At 39.9% G+C, this 19,544-nt stretch overlaps 1 protein-coding gene across 1 annotated transcript; it reads left to right on the plus strand.

The window, feature by feature from the left end:
• Positions 1-8,013: 8,013 nt before the first annotated feature.
• On the plus strand, positions 8,014-17,763 carry sv2ba (synaptic vesicle glycoprotein 2Ba). Its single transcript, XM_026293858.1, has 12 exons — positions 8,014-8,476; positions 11,608-11,788; positions 13,675-13,826; positions 14,153-14,286; positions 14,770-14,859; positions 15,224-15,337; positions 15,462-15,550; positions 16,117-16,281; positions 16,394-16,527; positions 16,755-16,955; positions 17,047-17,206; positions 17,580-17,763. Exons 1-12 carry the CDS (start codon positions 8,014-8,016, stop codon positions 17,761-17,763), a joined length of 2,067 nt encoding a protein of 688 aa, XP_026149643.1.
• Positions 17,764-19,544: the final 1,781 nt, after the last annotated feature.

Raw genomic sequence — 19,544 nt, forward strand, 5'->3', positions numbered from 1 at the left:
CATGGTCATTTGATCCATTGTTAATAAAATCATAACAATAAATACTAATGAGTGCAGCTTTAAGTCAACTGAAACTATCTGAGAACTTCAGTTCAAAGATCTTGACCAGTCGTTCAGTTTAAAGTTAAGATCTGTATATAAATATTTAATTTGTATCTAAAAATGATCACAATATATTAGGCCCCAGTTTTGCTTTAAAGTTTCTGATCATTATTATTTTGGCAAAGCTGACACATGTGGAGTTCAGACACTGTAAAGATCAAAAATATCTCGGAAAGTTTCCTTTGTGCTTATGCTTTGTTTTTGTGGCAACACAGTTCATTCAACCAACACCCACTATTTGTTTAAACAGAGCTTTTTTTACATGCTAATACTACAGACACATCAGTTCACAGGATATTTCATACCGATTTCTCTATAACTGTCAGGTTTAAGTTGACACTAGGTGTTTTTTTCCCACCAGTTCCCAGCTTGTAAAAATGTCTCAGAGCATCAAAATGTACCTCGAAATTATCTTGAAACTGTGCGGTGTGATTGTATAGATATCAGTGTACCAGTCATGCTGCTGTCATTCAGCTGGCTGGATTGGGTAACATCTAACATTGCCATTACACAGCTAACGGGCCCTTTTAAAGGATAAATCTGGTGAGGGTATGTTTTTCATTGTCAACAAATTCCATGAGAAGATGAAACGCAACAATAAGCTCAATTCTACTAACCACTATTTCCCATGTAATGAGCCACAGGGCTCCATTCTTCTTATTATATATCATACTAAGAATATATTACTAAAAACACTCCAATCATTATCATCATAATCATAATCATAATTATTGTACAAATCTAAACATGGAACCTCTGAACAAGATCTCAAAACACATATTCATCCACAGATCAAAACAGTCCCCATCGATTGCACCTTTTTCTTCTGTTTGGGGCATGTGGCTAATTTCAGTCCCTGTTGTGTTGCAGGTCAGTAAGTCCAGTTGATCCCATCAGCTGGGATTTACTGTCTTTGTAGAGTCCAAAGACTACATAATACAAATCACTGCCCAGTAATCATCCTGAACGAAAAAAATAACATATATGAAAGGAGAGTTCAAATGAGAGTCAATGTAGTAAAACTATGATGTACTGTATGTGCTCAAGCACTCAGTCCTGGCTGCACACCAGAGGGGTGTGCAGGTGACTTAAGCCGAGCTGGCATATCCAACCATACGAGAAGGATTTGGGGAGGTCTGCCCCCTGCGCATGTCTACATCCCACCTCCATTCACTAAAGCCCAGCAGATTACCTCCCTCAGATCTTTCGTCGTTAATTAGGAACAAAAAGGAGAAGGGAATGTGCTATGACTCCATAGAGATAATTCAAACGAAGAATAGTTGCAGAAATAAACAAGGAGGGCCTGATCTGTTGTTCTCTGAATATTTCTATTTTAACACGCCAATCTGGTGGTTTTACATATACTATATAAAGCAATATTTATAATTTGGAATATATTTTTCATTATCAACCCAGTCAGAAAGGGTAGTGAGCTTTTCTCCAAGTGGGTATTTGATTCACTCTTTACCAAGAGACAAGAAGTAGTGGGAAAATGAGCCACAACAAAACTTCCAGGGGTGGTTCTAGGACTAACCCTGGCCCTGAAATACACTATGATGCTGTGTTTAACCGTATTAAAAAAACATTCACTCCCAAGAAAATATGACACTAACTCCATAAAGACCCAGTTAGTCGACGAAAAATAGCACAAAAATATGTAGGGGTAATTGTGCCAGCAGGGTATTGCTCTCCTTTGCCTTGTTATCTTGAAGTTATTTTGCACCCACATAGAAAAAATTAGGCACTTTAAAAAGGAAAGAAACCTTTATTTGGTGATACAGAACCCCTGAAGGGCTTATTAACAATATTTCAGACAGCTCTAACTAAAAGCAAACAACACCAATATGTTCAGGAAGACAAAAGAAATACATTTGCTAACCCACATTATATCTTAAACACTGTGCCTTTCACTGACTGTATAAATGAAGTTTGAAATCTCTGATTGTCAACAAGGAGCTACTGCAGTAGCAAGGATGTTGATGATGAAGGGTCAGAGGAAAACAAACTTTCATATAACCCTGCAGTCATCATGGAATCCACAGGAGGAAAACAGCAAAGCTAAGTAGCAGACAGTGGTTTCAAGTTTAAGCAGAAATAAAAGGAACAGAGGGAGTGGGTTTATCACTGTTTCACAGAATCCTCCCCCAGGAAGCTATTAATTTCTTGGATGGTTGCATGAAATGTCTCTCTGATGCGGCTCACCAATGTTTGTACGGGCCGGCAAGATCAACTGTAATCTAAATGTGTTAGCCAGAGGACAAAGTTCTGTAGATGAGGAGCAGAGACATAAAGGAGAACAGTATATAAGCTGCCAAATTCAAACTTTACCTCTCAGGATAGCTCACATTTACAGTATACGATCACGTCAAGATGGTCTCCCTCTGATTTGTACCATTTATAGTGGCAGGAAGCAGGGCCTGACTGTTAGGCATAGGTACTGGATTGTTTGGTTGGAGAGGTCCAAACGTGTCATAATGGGGTAATGATGATTTGCAGTGTGTGATTGGTATAAGCATGCTGAGATGGATGGCTAAAGTAAGCCGTAGGCGGGGCTTTCAGCAGGGGTTAAATGGAGACTGGTGAAGACATAGACTATGGCTAAATTTAGCCAATGGCTCTGCTGGGGTGGAGCTAATCCTCTTTGCAGTCGAATTATCTGGCCTTCGGATTAGAGAGCTTTGCCTTTATGCAAGACATCTACTCTCTATAATGATGTCCCATAGCAGGTCATACCATGTCCCTGGGCGGAGGGGGTTGGCAGACCTGCTGCTGAAATGAATGCAGTATATACTTAGTGACCAAAATCACTCACTCTTTGCTATACAGTGTACCAATTTGAGTGCCTTTTTGTCCATTTATTAACAATTATGCAATAATATCTCACTCAATAATGGACTTATTTATCCCACAATGCCCCTTTTATTGTGGTGTAGGAGCAGTGGTAACAAATTGCCCCCGGTACAAACAGTGCCCACCATTTTTACATTATTAAATTACTACAGAAGTATAACAATAACATCTGTAAACTTGTATGGAAGTAGGTGTTAGTTGGCTCTAATGATAACTATTGCTGCATGTGGTGGTTCCCTACCTGAGGGTCAAAAACCTCCAAATGGGATTAGATATCTGAAGTGTTGCAAGATGATTACCGGAACAGGCAAGCAGAAAATATTATTGTTACCTATTTATTTTTTACTTCTGCTTACTGAGTGGAAATTATTGGTTCATGTGGGCATGTGAAAAGGTAATAAGAGGTATTTGTTAAAAGGGACTTGAAGCCTGCTGTAGAAGATACAAAGGGTAAATGCATTTCCATAATATGTATAAATATTGCATGGTACATCAAATGTCTACTACAAGCGATAGATGACTTATTTAGATCTTTTATTTAAACCCTTCCAGTAAAAATAAACATTAGCTGGATGAGCAAGACTACATGCAGAAAATGGTGAAGCAAATGTAAAACATCCATATATTGAAAACCTTATATCATTTAATACACTATCATTTCAGAAAATCATGGCATCAATCCACCGTATCATCCAGCTGTAACTGCAGTTCTCTCTGTCATGTCAGTCCTCCCTTCCCTCAGAGCCCATATATTTTCTGTATGTAAACCACAGGAATTATATGTGGTGCAGGAAAGCTATGATTATCTATCTCTGGCAGTAGGTACCACTCAGACATATCCATAATCACCTCTGCACTCATCCCCACCCAGCGAAATAAAACCACCAGCCCTGCATTCCTGCTTCAAGGGAAGAGGAATATTTTTGCATTTTTACTGATATGCTTATTTGGAGCGACTCAGGTTGGAGGACTAGCTACTGTAGCAAGTCTCATTCAAGGACACTTTGACAGGACATACAACTATTGCAGTGATGGACCCTTTTTGGTAATGGGACGAACGGCCTTTGAACCAGTTGATAAAACTATAGACAATCATTATCCAAATATGCCATTACCGTCCATTGCTGGGATGACATTCATAGTAAAATCCACCATAGAAAATGGAATCCATACATATTCTTGGAGACATTGACCATGACCACTAAAGGCCCTAATTCAAGTCTCCATGACAACACGCATCTGCCCTGCTGACATGTCCTTAAGCAAAAATACACAGACTCACATTCAGAGCTGCATCTACTCTGGTAGCTGTGAATGACCTCTGACCTCGGTAGAGGATCCTTCCAGAGATCAACATATCATGAAAAATCCTATAACATGTCTACACAGTTTCCAGCCAGTGTCACTGGAGCCTGTTGCTATTTAAACCTTTAGGACTGTACCATCTGGGCCCAGAGGTGGGGGTGCAGCATGGGGGTAGTTCCGGGGAGTTTCCTGTGGGGATGAGCCTCAGTGGTTGGGGGTGGGGGTGCGTGTGTGTGTGTGTGTGTGTGTGTGTGAGGGGAGGGGGGGGCTCGTGAGGTTGGATACTAATCCCTTAGCCTTGGCTGCAGTACGGCCTTAGGATAAACTGACATGTAGGCTTTGGACATTTGAAAATGCTACTTGGATTTTAGCAATGTTTTAAATGTTTGTTTTGTTCAGAAGTCAATTTTTTATCAAAGGGATGCCAACTCTGGTAAGACAAGTATTTTTTTTAATGCTTCCCAAGTTGTACTATTTGGTTTGCTGGTTTCTTTGAGAAATGTCTGAGGGAGTGACAGATAATTTAGACTGAAAAGACATCTGCAGAGCTGCAATTTATTTTTCAAGTTTTATTTCTTGCAAAAACATCAGCATGGTGCAACAGCTCTTATTCAGCCATCAACATTATTATGTATAAAGAAAAATCCATGTCTGCACATGTAGTGCACAAATAAATTATTTAGTGTTCCTAAAAAATCTTTAGATATTTTGCTACACATTTTTAACATTTACATTGTTATTCATGTTATTCTTCAGCATTTAACCAAAGCTGCTGCATAAAGATGTGGAAACTCTTAAAATGTTCATTGCATGTAGGAGGAATTGACAGTTTCTGTTACCACGATCCATTTTATGTTGTTATTGGAGTGAAAATATTTAAATTGGCATATCTGACAAGGCCCAGAATGGCAACTCTAATGAGGGAAGTCTTGTACATTGAAATTGTTAATAAATGGATCTGACAGGTCGCACCCAGGGTCCATGCAGGATTGCCCTATGACCTCTTAAGGTCACAGAGAAGCTGAGATTAAAATGAACCACTATCTTCCAATATACTGTAATATGATAAACCAAATTAAATGTTTGGTTCAAAAACAGAAATAAAAAGGATCATGATGAGAAAGTGCAAAAGCAGGAAATTGTTCACATAACTGACATCTTAGAATACTGACAGGGCACATAATATCCTGAGTAAGGTGTGGGTTGTAGAGTTGATTCATGATTTTGTCAATTTCTTTATTTCCCAAATGTAATTACAATTTATAGCAGAAGTGGGGATGTTAAAATGGCCACATAAGAACATTTAAGTGAAGAACATGGATGAATAAATGGTTTCCAAATCCTCTGTGACTACTGATGAGGTGTCCTTGTGCTTGTACTGGGTAGCTTGAATTAAATATGAGGACTGTAGCTGGAAGACTTTTTTAGCTGCTGACCACAGAACAGCTCTACTAGTGTATCTGATGTGTTTGTGTACCCATTCACAGCTATTCTTCCATTATCACAGCATTAATATACAACTCCACGCTAGTGTTTGGTTCCTCACAGCTCTCCCAGAACGAGCTACAGAAACTGACGAAGCGAAGAACTAATAAATGCTCCAAATGGTAAAAGGTCACATGTGAAATTGAAACAGGTTTCTGTAAATTATGTGGTGACCTCACTGCTTCCTGTTAAACCTTGGACGCACATCGATTTTCATGATTCAGAGGAGCTCTTTGACTTTTCAACACTGTGACAATCTGAGAGGAAGGCAGATCATAACCTAACCCTGCACAGGCATAAATACTGATTTGACATCTGTGTGTGTGTGTGTGTGTGTGTGCGTGTTAGGAGTAGGGGGATTAAGTCGATACATTCATACACAGATATTCAGATCAAAAAGGAGACAGAGGGGAAAGGAGTGAGAACAGGCAGCTGTTATGTAAGTGCCAGCTGTGTGAGTAAAGGAGCTGCAATGCGAGGATGAAAGCAGCACCTCTTCCCACATCCAGCCTGGGCATCCATCCTCTCACTTTCTTGCCTGGACTGTTTGTATTATATGATTTATGTTACTGAAGGTAATGACATGGTACTGCAATTTCTTCTCATCACTCCTGGCAATAAAACACATTACATTTAATAATGTGATTTCAAAACTACATATACACAAGCAACAAATGCATTTTGGTGCTTCAATCCAGACTCTATAATCCCAGTTACTATCACCAACTATGACTTTGGTGATGAAATGGTAGTGTGAGGCAATGAGGGCAAAATGAAAAAAAAAAAAAAAGAAATCTGCAGTCGTAATCTGGATTAAATTACAGTGTTTGTCGTCCTGGTTCCAAACCAGGACAGACCAATCCCAAACCAAGGTTACAACTGTCTCTGTAGTGAGAAAAACCAGACAAAAAACTGACACCTCAAGTTGTTATATCCCAGAAGAAATCCCGATTGCTTAAATGTGGAAATACTTGTAACAAATTGTGTCATGATAAAATGCTATGATCTAAGACAAAGCCATCACCAATGTTTTTTTTTTTAACATTAGGAAACAAGTTAAACCCTTGTCAGGCAAAATATAAGCACATACACAGAAATTCTTAGGGGATATATTGGAGCAATATTATTTATTAAAGCAATCGTACCAAAATAAAGGACTAAATCAGTTCTTGGTTCTCATTTAAAGTTCAAACCTATATACTGTACAATAGTTTACATATATCCAAAAAAGATGTAATTACTAAAGTAAAAGTTCAAAAAAATAAAATAAAATCCTACACCAGATTCAGCACAGGAAGATGAAACATGGTTCTGTTATTTTACAATTTAAAAGTATGACTTTAAAATTGTTCCACTGCTCAAGAGTTCTGCGATAAAGTTGGCATTCAGATATGCCTCAGTATGTTTGGCTGTCTGGTACAAAACATCTCTACAATACGTTGTCATTTGTTATCTCTAAATTACAGAGGAACAAGCCTCTGGCTAGCAAGAGCTTGATTTTCTAAGAATATGTGCCTGACTTCACTGTGCACATCATTTCATTATATAATTGATGAACGTGACATCCAGCAAAACTCTTAAAATCCAGTGTCACTTGTGTTATTGTGTTCTTATTGGTGCTTCTGGGAGCTGCTCAGTCTAAAAATCAAGACAGATCTAAATGTGTCATTGCTGCAGCAGTGCTGTGTGATGGATCAAAATGGCGTCAGACTGTTTGAGCGGGGAGATTATCTGGTTGTGTGGAAGGACAAGCAGCCTACAGGGGAAACTGGGAGTCGCCTGCATAATAACACTTTTCAAAACAGCAGTTTACTTAGAACTTCATGTGTTATACAAGTATTAGTGCATAACACAAACCGGATTAAATTGCTTAGAATTACACAGTTAACATAAGTGGTCACAGGGAAAATGAAAGCACTAAAGAAATGTATTGCACATGACATGACATATGAGGACACAAGCTGTTCCAAAGGACAGTGTTGGATAGTAATGCCCCTGCTCTACAAGTGCTTTTTGTCATTTCTGTGTTTTAGGCTCAGCATGTAGCACTGTGCAGACCAAGGAAGCTAAATTCAACACTGCTGCTGAGGCCTTAAATCTGAGATTTGACTCTTTCTACAGAAAACCTGCAGTTTTCATTTGACTCCTGAAGCCCTGAGAGCAACTCACAGTTCCTGGAAAGGATTATGCCATTATAGTTGATGACTTGAGTTTCTTCAGTATACAACGGCTACAAAGCAAAATCTGTTCTCCAAACACACTGCAGGAATCATGGATGACCCCTATCACAACAATGTGAACCAGCAGGTGATGGAGGGTGGAGATTACACCTACTCTCAGGATGGCTACCCCTACCAGACGGACTACCCTCCGCAGGATGAGGATGCCGCTAGTGATGCCACTGAAGGGGCAGATGAGGATGATCAGATGTATGAAGGTGAGTACCAAGGCATCCCACACCCAGACGAGATCAAGGAGGCACGGCGGGCAGCTCGGATGGAGGCCAGGAGAAAAGCCCGTCTGGCTGCCCAGCAGGAAGAAGAGGAGGAAAATCTGCCAGAGCAATATGAGACCATCATGGAGGACTGCGGCCATGGACGCTTCCAGTGGATGCTGTTCTTCGTGCTGGGCCTGGCACTAATGGCTGACGGAGTGGACGGCTTCGTGGTGGGTTTTGTCCTGCCCAGTGCTGAGAAGGACATGTGCATATCCAATGCTGACAAAGGGTTGCTGGGTAAGTGACAGTGAAGGGAGGAAAGATGGAAAACTTGAGGTCACTGACCTGAGAACATGGTTCAGCTTAGTGGTGAAAACTTTCATAGTTTCATTTGAAAATAATTTAGCTTATTTGAATCATTTCCAGGATTACACTGGACAAGGAACGAAGTTTAATTTCAACCAATGCTGTTTCTGTGGATAGGACTGCTACAGCACTGAGTCTGATCATTTCTTAAGCTATCAGGGCTAACATTTGATCAAATTAGCACACACATTCATCCTAAACAGATATACAGCCTTTTGGAAAACTACAATTCTTATTACAACCTTTTTTCCAAGAAGTCTAATCTTAATCACAGGGGAGAAACTCATCAATGAATTATGTACTGTTGTACTTGGCTAGAACAAAATCCTGCAGATGTTTGGCTTTTGATGGGACCTGGTTGCAGACCAGTGTGTCAGACAGAAATATTCTGCCACAAACCAGGGAAAAAGGCTTGGATCTTTCTAAGTAAATGCAAAAATAAAGAGCATATGTCCCAGTAAAATAGGAGGCTACTGTGAGCCACCACATTCACAGCTTCACTGAGCCTTGGTATTGGTATAAGTATCTGGAAGGCACCACACCACATGTTAATTGTTCAATTATAACATGAACAAGGTAATGTACAGAAATAGCTGCATGCTTATCTTTTTGTGTCAATAAGTTGTGTACTACAGGGAGTGAATTCATCTGTGCCCAAATTTTGTACCACACAAGTAAACATCCCAAAAAAGATTGAAATTTGTATGCAGCTTAGACCTGAGTTATCAGGAAATGTACCTTGAAAACGTCTGTTCCTAACTTTCTGTGCAGACAACTAAATTGCAAATTAAAGCCTCTCACCTTATTTCCCAGGCCTCATGTGTAGCCAGGCGATGTGGCAGATTGCACATCGCTCATTTCATCTTAACAACAGGCTCCTGGGATGAGGCATTGCAAGAGATTGATGAGGAACCCAGTGGTGATTGTATTCAGTGTGTGTTCCCAGGCTAATATGGAGCATGTTGCAGCAGTCAGAGAGCCTGGCGGCCTGCGGCGCCTGGTGCAGAGCTGTCAGTTACGCTTCAGGCCTCTGACAGGCGGTGGTAGCAGGAGGAAGGCCTGGCGAAAATGAAATCACAGCATCTGTTTGTGCAGAACGGGAGGGGAGCACTGATCGTTGGCTGAGAATATGAAGCAGATCTGCAGAATGATCCAGGTTGATTCATGCTCATGCTCTGTTCACCAGACACACAGGAAAAGAAATGTGTTTAATCTTAACCTTAGTGTTGAATAGCAGATTCACCCCCCCACCCCCCACCCCCCTCCAAGCCCTTTGTTAAAAAGTGGAGGGCGATTGGTGCACTTAACGTTTAATGGAGATTTTATTGTTTAATCTATAGAGTGAAAATACAAGAGGCTTATCAAGGGAAACACAGTGTGGGAGACAAAGAAGTGTAGGGTCTGGCAGGTTTTAAATCCCAGGCTTGACATGGTTGCAGAGTTAACCACCATCTAAGGAAGTCGTAAACTCACAAAGCAGCTAATATATTTTGGAAATAAAACTGGAATTGGAATATGAAATGTCACACTGAATGTCCAGTCCTGTGCTGTATTTTTCTTTTTGATGGAATTTGACTTTTTAGATGTTTCTGGAGACTTTTTGTCTCTATTAGAGACAAAAATCTATCTATCTATCTATCTATCTATCTATCTATCTATCTATCTATCTATCTATCTATCTATCTATCTATCTATCTATCTATCTATCTATCTACCGAAGTATTTGAGCATTCAGAAAATACATATTGTAGATGTAGATGTGCACATAGTTATCAAGTATACTCATTTTCTCTTCATCTAAATATGCTTAATGCAGTTGCAGTGATTTTATTTCTAAACTGCGAGAAAAATGAAAATTCTCAATTTCCCCTCCAGGGATCCTGTGTCTCAAGGATAGTTTAGCAGGAAGGTAGACACTTGTTGTTGTAGGGGTTGGTCATAGGTCTCCTCCTGAAGGACAGACTTTCTAATCTTAAGGCCATCCTGTCAACCTGTCCATGCACATTCCTATGGCGTACACATCATCTAATTTCTTGGGCAATTTGGCCAAGAAGTTAGGTGATGTGACATAGTAGCCTTGTTTTTTTTTTTTTCCCCTCACAGTGCCCTGAGCAGCTTCTTGTTGAATGAGTTACGGATGTGCAGCTCGGCGTGTAAAGCACCGGAGCATTTGGATGGTCTAGTAATCTGTAGGCAAGGTGCACAACATGGATCCACGTGCCGTTAAGCTGCTTAGTCCCACTGTAATTAGGGCTGTGTGTAGTAAAAACACAGAGCAAGCAGGAGGTATGGGGCCAGAGGTTTAAACAACACAGTAGAGGGGATGGCTGAGGTTATAGGTTTGAGTCCTGACACAGACAGCAGGGGAGAGTATTACTCTCTCCAGAGACATAAAAAGAAAGTACATAATCTTTATTACCTCCTTGGCACAGTAATGGCCTGCACAGTTGGTCACTGTTAAGGCTTTTGCCTTGCAACAAAAAGAAATGGCAGACTAGACCACCTGCCTACTGCAGGCTGGCATTGACTCCACACAACTGTGATTCAAAGTGGGAATCTGCACCAAAGACAACCTGTGCAACACTTCTGAACAAAGCCAAAAGCAGATGTAAACATGTGGAAGGTGAGTGTGGTGGAAATGAAGTACTCCTGCTGTAGATGCCTCTAAATCACTCTGACCTTTATTTCACATTCAGCTTTCTGGGGATGCTATTATCAGTCTACATGTATTTTCTTGGAACGTCAGTATGAATATTCAGAAATGTTGACTAGAGCACTCAGTGCCGACTGGATGCATCACACTGAATTGCAGCATAAAGTGTATTCTCTTTGTAAATAAAAGGGTAAAGGGAGCCACCTTGTGGAGAACAAGAGTCTTGCCCTTGTCAGATCTACCATTATTACTATTCCTTGATGTTTGTGTGTATGCACACGTATGCAAATATGTGCATCTGTAGAGCCTTTGTTTCACTGAGATTAAGCATAACTGGATTATATGTACCAGGTCAAATACCTCTAACTGAGTCACTGTCTGTTGTGTTTGTCCCTTTGTATATTTTCAGGTCTACTAGTATATGTAGCCATGATGGTGGGGGCATTGGTGTGGGGGGGTCTGTGTGACAAGATGGGAAGGCGGAAGTGTTTGATCTACGTCCTGACCATCGACCTGGTCTTCTCCTTCCTGTCCTGCTTTGCTCAGGGCTATGGCTTCTTCCTTTTCCTCAGGTTCTGCTCGGGCTTTGGGTGAGACACACCTACATTTACATTCAGATTCACATTTACAGCTACAGTTTGAACGAGGCAATTCAACAAGCTTTTTGTAATGGCTGACCTTTTCCACAGATAATTCTTTCAGTGGAAACAAGTTTGCGGGTAATACTTCAGGGGGCGGTGTACAACCCTTTATTTGTTCCAAAATAAGATACCTGGTATTTGGTAAAATGAACTATAGGTAGAATTTCCATTCAAACACATGGTGGAACTTCAGAAACAACATGGAGGGAGATAAGGCATAATTCAATCATAATGAGGGATATAAACAGATAACATTTAAGCCTTGCTTACCTGTTCTCTGTTTCTCATTAATAAAACATTTGCATTTCACTGTCTTGTTTTTACAATACTTTAGGCTGACATGTTATGTGCAGTCATCTTATAATTAGTCAGACCCATCCCAGGGAGGCAATTACTACATGGCATTTAGCTCAACAAAACAGTTATTTTTGCTTTACTGTTACACTATACATGCAGTATCTGAAGGGTTACTGCCTGTAGCTGAGAACTATATAACAGTAACTGGTTATGTTCCCTAGTGCTTAATTACAAACTGCTTTTGTTTTAGTGAACTATATTGAACATTTTAGGTCGTTCCTTTAGTCTAATTGTCATCCTATTGAAACACAAGCTCATTGTTTGTGACTCAGTCTACTACTATTATGCAGTCAAAATCATTTTGCTTCAGGGGCTTTATCCACATGGAAAAGTATAGGAATGTGTTGTTCCAGCCATCAGTTTGGTGTTATCTGCAATTCAATTACATAAAGCAATGGATGGTTTTAAGCTGCTGTGTACTCCACATGCTGTCTTGTGCACCATGTTGGCATACACCACCACATATTCACACACTGTTAATACCAACAGAAAGTCACATTAACTTTATGTTTCACACTAGCAGAGGTCTGTTTATTTACTTTAACAGAGCATTCCTTTATTACACTAATTAAAACAAGTGAGCAGTGCACTTTGCTGGTTTTTAATTTGAGTGTTATTGCTGTATTCCTGCTGTCTTAAGCACCTTGGAGCAAAGCTTTTACTGTGCACAGATAGATTTTGCAACTTTCAAAGACACATTTCTTTTGATAACGATTGCAGTCACACTGTAACCAGACTTAGAATAGTGATGTTTGAGCTATATGCCATCCATCCATCCATCTTCTTCTGCTTATCTGGGGCCGGGTCACGGGGGTAGTAGCCTAAGCAGGGATACCCAGACTTCCTTTTCCCTGGACACTTCCTCCAGCTCTTTCAGGGGGACACCGAAGCATTTCCAGGCCACCCGAGAGACCTCCAGCGTGTCCTGGGTCTTCCCCGGGGCCTCCTCCCAGGGGGACATGCCCAGAACACCTCCCCAGGGAGGCGCCCAGGAGGCATCCAGAACAGATGCCCGAGCCACCTCAGCTGGCTCCTCTCGATGTGGAGGAGCAGTGGCTCTACTTCAAGCTCCCCCTGTATTTTTTTTGTTTTGTTTTGTTTTTTGTGAGTGGCTGAAATGAGCTATATGCTAAGCCAAAAAAAAAAACAACAACAACAAAAAACAAGACTACCAAAATACAACGTTTATCTGTTTCTAATTCATGGTGATAATGAGACCCATGTTAGTCATTAACACTCACATCTGCTGGAGAATGGTGCCCAGTTTGCTGTTGAGTCAGCACAGTCCACACCTCATAATTGATTTGTCATCATCATAAAAACAGAGAAAAGTGCTGAAATGCCAATTACTGTCTAGATCTCAAGCAACCATTGGTAAAGAGATATAAATCCTTTAAATCCTTATATTTGATTGACTATAAAAAGGTGAAGAGAATAATTTTTTGGAAGATTGACATATCTTGTAATTGTTCCTTCAGAATTGGTGGCTCCATCCCAATAGTGTACACCTACTTCACTGAGTTCCTGCAGATGGATAAACGTGGAGAACACCTGAGCTGGCTCTGCATGTTCTGGATGCTGGGAGGCCTGTATGCCTCCTTCACCGCCTGGGGAATCATCCCTCATTACGGTAACCAACACATGCTGGCTAACATAAACTGTTTAAACATGTTCACAGAGCAAGCAGGAGGTATACAATACATAGATGCACATTAAAGCACATGTACTTTCAAAGATATTGTACTCATTCTGCAGGATGTGGATTAATTTCTTACCTCTTCTTTGTGCTTGCTAATATGCCTCATGTTGGGAACTTATCTCAGCAATTACCTGCAAAACATGAATAATTCACAGTAAAATAATTGAATCTGTTGACAGCATCTAGACTTGAAAAATGGACCCTGAGTTTCCTGGGTGTTGACTGTGAATTTTTTAATTATTCTAATTGGGTTTCAGGCTGGGGCTTTGCCATTGGTACAGAGTTCCAGATCCACAGCTGGAGACTGTTTATTCTGGTGTGTCTTTTCCCTGCGCTGGCTGCACTCATTGGCATCATCTTCATGCCAGAGAGCCCACGTTTTCTCCTGGAGGTCAGATACTAAACTATTGTAATCAGTTTGAAATCCCTTTTTGAAAGAGGCTGTAATCTAATATCCATTATGCCTGTGTATAGTATTAAACATCAAGCTGTGATTGGTTAAATCGTTGAATCATCAGCCACCACAGCAACAGCTCACTGCTGAGGAAAGGTAGCAAAGAGCTGCTAAAGGCCGTACCAACTGCCCCTGTTTCTCATCCAGGACATTGTCAGACCTTTAACCACATGTGGTATTGTATCTGTATGCTACTGCTCCAACATGTTCATATCACGCACCCCCAAATTATCACACATTGCCCCTTCTGAAAAGAGTCAGGCTGCATTAAAACATGAGCTGCATACCGATCTACAGTGTAGGCGAGAAAGTTTCAGTGGTCAAACATAAACCTATGATTTAAATAGCTGCTCTTGAATATATAATGCTAGTTAAATTCTAATGAACCAACGAAAAGCCTGAAATGATGTTTTGTTTTAGAATGCGAGACATGATGAGGCGTGGATGATCCTGCGACAGGTTCATGACACCAACTGGAAGGCCAAGGGAGAGCCAGAGAGAGTCTTCACTGTAAGTCTTTCCAGTGTAGAGTACAGACCTCACAGCAGATGACTCACCCAAGCAAGAAATATAGAGATTTTCCTGAAAGCAAAAACAATGGCTCAAAATGTTAGCTATCACAATAATTAAACATTCATAAAAGACTTCATAGTAGACATTTTGACATGACATAGCAGGAAATAACAGCAAAGGTTGCATTTCATTTTTTTGTTATATATTCATATCATTTTGGTGTTTTAAATTTGGAATTTTTTGTTTAAAAATACAAAAAGCAACTGAGCAACTATGTAATTTTTTTTTTTGAGTAAACATAATGAATGCAAACATGAAAGATAGTTGTAAATATATCTTCCACCCATTCCTCTTTGTAAAGGTGACAAACATTAAGACTCCACAGACTCAGGAAGACGAGTTCATAGAGATCCAAAGTGACACTGGGACTGCCTTCCAGCGCTGGACTGTCAGACACATGACAATGCTGCAGCAGGTCTTCAAATTGCTACTACACTACAATACTATTAGAGACACTTTACTGTGCATCTGTCATATTAAAATATCCATCTCTTGGTTTTTATGTATAATTTACCTGTTTCTCTTTGTCCATCCTTCAGGTGATGGCTAATGTGATGTCATTATCAGCTCCAGAGCTTAGACTGCAAGGCCTTTTCCTGGTCATTGTCTGGTTCTGCTTGGCCTTCAGGTAGAAATGTAGAAAACAAGCAAACAGAACAGTCAGGTAAACTCAATAACCAAAGACTAGATGACACAGGGAAGAGAGGAATGTAGACGATCTGGTAGGGAACAGGTGGAAAAATAGCTGCTATATAAACCAGATGTGAGGGAATGAGGAACAGGTGTGCAGGAACAGGAAGAACGTCTGGGAACATCTGGAGGCTACATCTGGTCACATCTATTTTCTCATTTTTTTATTATAGACAACTCAACATCTTTAGGTTTTCGACTTCTGGTCAGGAAAAAAAAGCTATTTGAATATGTTAATATGTTTTTTTTCACAATTTAATTTCATCTAATGAAAATGAGTGACTAGAAAATTTTAATTAATTAAAAACAACTTAAGTATAATACGTATTAATATAATATTTATATTTGTTAGTTCATCTAAATCAAGTGAAAAAATATTTGCTCATTTACCCCACTTAGATAAGATCATTTTCATTCATATTTATTTTCTGTTATTTTCTGGTATATGCAAGTACTTTTTTGTTTCATGTGTTCATATATATTGTTTGTCTCTATGTGTATCAGCTATCATGGGCTGGGTGTCTGGTTCCCTGATATGATCAAGTACATGGAATATGAGGAATATGAGTCCAAGGTCCGAGTGTTCCACCGAGAACGGGTTGAACGTTTCCACTTCAACTTCTCACTGGTCAACCAGATCCACCGGGAAGGAGAATACATTCATGACAAGTAGGTTTCCTCAACACACTTACTATTATGTTAATTATATTTATCTGATGCTCTTTAAAGTCACAGTTTGTGTTTTTCTACTCTTTAATCTAATTTTCCTCTTTCCATTAAGGTTTGCAAACATTGAGATTAAGTCTGTAAAGTTTGAGGATTCTCTGTTTGAAAACTGCTACTTTGAGGATGTCAAGTCAACTAACACCTTCTTTGAGAACTGCACTATCAAAAACACTGTCTTCTACAACACAGGTACCTTGTTTGTAATGATTGTAAAATGTTTATAGTGTTTTTAAGTCCTTTTTACACTGGTGACGCATTACGGCCTAGAGGTAAAAGACTCATCTAATTAGTAGGATAAAATATATACTGAAACAGTAGCACCCAGCCCTAGGAGAAGCAAACTTTACAGTTTAAAGTGCAATATAAACTAAAATCTCTAAGCATCTCCTCCACTGACAGCCTTCTGTTCTCTCCAGACCTCTGGCAGGAAAAGTTCAAAGACTGTCGAATGGAGAACGCCACCTTCCTCCATCCAAAGAAAGGCTGCCATCTGAACTTCCAGGAGGAAAACGACATTGTCATCTATCTGGTCAGCTTCCTGGGCAGTTTGGCTGTGTTGCCTGGCAATATCGTCTCAGCATTGTTCATGGACAAGATCGGAAGGATTAGAATCATAGGTGAGGTTTTGAGACAGTATAACCACAAGTAACCCAGGGGCGGATGGATTTTTGTGTCGCTCTTTCAGGATGTCATCATCTATCTTTCCAGGTGGTTCCATGCTGGTGTCAAGTGCGTGCACTTTCCTGCTGCTGTTAAGTTTCAGTCAAGGATTTGTAATATGTTGGCAGTGTCTCTTCTATGGCGTCAGCGTCGCAGCCTGGAACGGACTAGAGGTCATTTCTGTGGAACTCTACCCTTCCTCTAAAAGGTACAGACCAAATCTGTCCTACTGTTAAAATGTACATCTCAACCTTGACTTTACCACAATCAATCATACTCCACCTATTTACAGGGCAATTTCATTTCTCCCCTAAAAGGTAGAATTTATTCTATATCAACGCCTGCACAAACACTGCATAGAGTGCATTTCTTATTTGCAGAGTTGAATAGAAGTCCTTGGAAATCTGTTTTAATGATTTAGAAAAACATTGATAGTACTGCACTGTTGCCAATAAAAAAAAAAACATTGACTGTTTTGACCATTCACTGCTTAGTTAGCAAGGTCCTCAGGTTTTCAGTTTTCACCCACCACATAAGAAGCTTATTTTTTTTTCATTACCTCTGTCCCTCTGTCTCCACAGAGGGACAGCATTCGGCATCCTGAATGGGATCTGTAAGTTTGCAGCCATCATTGCCAGCTTCATCTTTGCAGCCTTCATCGGCATCACTAAGATCATCCCCATCTTCCTGGCCTTTGCTGCCCTCGTCTGTGGCGGTCTGGTGGCTCTCAAGCTGCCTGAAACCCGGGAGAAAATCCTGTCTTGAAAAGCCAAACTCCTGCAGCCTCCAGGCTCCAAACACAGTATAGCTGTGGGAAACTGAGATGGAAAGGCAAGGAATGAAGGCCATGCTGTGTGTGTTGTGTTTATGAATCTGTCATGGTTAAATGATCATACATGTTCAATGGCTGTCTGGTTGCCTACATGAACCTATGGTTGTTTTCTGTTCCCTTTGTAGACTCCACAGGCTTCCTAGCTTTTCAGACATATATAAAACTAGTATTTTTACATTTACAGCCCATGATCTAATCACACACACATATACACACACACAGAGACACAGTGTAGCCACAATTGTTTTGTTCAGGTTTGTGTAAAAGATGAATATGAGATAAAAATGTGTCTGTACTTGAAAGGTGAAGTAGTTCGTGTGACCATGTTGTGCATTGATTTCATTCCCTGTTGGAAAAAAGCTGAAGGACAGAGGACTTGTAGTTATATTTTGCACTGGATTAGAATCCTGCTGTATTCACTGCAGCAATATTACTGCTGGTGTTGTACCTCTTCTGTCCACCCACTCTTTATTTATTCTGCACTGTCCTGTGGCATCTGTGGTTACGGTATAGTTAACATTTTATTTTATGCTTGATTTGTTCTCCCTGCAGCTATACCTGAATTTACCATTTTATTATATGTAGCAGGTTTTATTTTTATCAAATCCACTTCTATTCATTCCGCTCACCTAAACTGACAGCTGACTGGATTTTCCTCCTGTTTGTTTTTGTGTCCTCGACTCTGACGTGTTGTGTCTGTCCTTAATTGTAGAGCTGTGTCTGTAGGTGGTAATAACATAGAGTGGCACCTGTCACATCTTGCCGTGACAAAATGTAAGAAATTGTTCTGTTTATTTATTATTTTTTCATTTTTTTTCTAAAAAAGAACAATACAAAACTGTGAGATTAGATGTTTGAATATGATGCTCTCCTTTTCTGATGAAAAACTGTCTTACAGAACCTGCTGCATTTCTGATGTGTCAAGATTATTAAGGAGCATTTTATTTTGGCATGAATGAGCTGGGTGTGCATGTGTGTGTGTTTGTGTGTGTGGTTGTTATCCACATGCCTGTGAATTTCCTGAAACACATTAGTCTGACTACCAGTATTATATTTGTTGTTGTACATATTGTAGAGTTGTGTATATTAGTTGTACAATAGCAGCTCCATCATGACTTGAATAAAGCTGAGGGCTCATGATACAGTTTCCTGTTTGATAGTAAATGCAGAATATGCATCCATCCATCTATTATCTATTCTGAGGCGAGAGAGGGCTGTTTTTGTGAAGAAAAGCCACACAGGCCCCATGTTGAGTGGGATTCAAACCCAGAACCTTCTTGCTGTGAAGTGACAGCCCTACCCACTGCAACACTGTTCCCACCCTGCACTGAACAAATGAAACAAATTATAAAGTTGTAAAGTTTAATTTTAAGAAAGAACAGCAATTAAAAAAAAAAAAACTTATGTCAATGTACCCATTCTCTTAAAAACTGCAACAAAATGAGCCTAGTAGCATGGCTTTGTCCATAAAATGTACCTAGTGGCCTATCAAGTCATCAATAGCTTAACTTGGATTGTGTGAACAAACAAAATGCACATTTTACAGGCTGAGTGATTGGATAAAAAGACAGTGGAAAAACACAGCTAGGTAGAAAAGTACCCTGGGCAGCACAAAATGAAATGAACATGTCGACATATAAGCTGAAAATGTAAGATGTACATATATCTGCCTGATAAGAAATCATGTTTTGTGTTAAAAGTGACGGCCACCATA

This window comes from Mastacembelus armatus, chromosome 3 (genome assembly GCF_900324485.2).
Source record: "Mastacembelus armatus chromosome 3, fMasArm1.2, whole genome shotgun sequence".
Classification (NCBI taxonomy): Eukaryota; Metazoa; Chordata; class Actinopteri; order Synbranchiformes; family Mastacembelidae; genus Mastacembelus; species Mastacembelus armatus.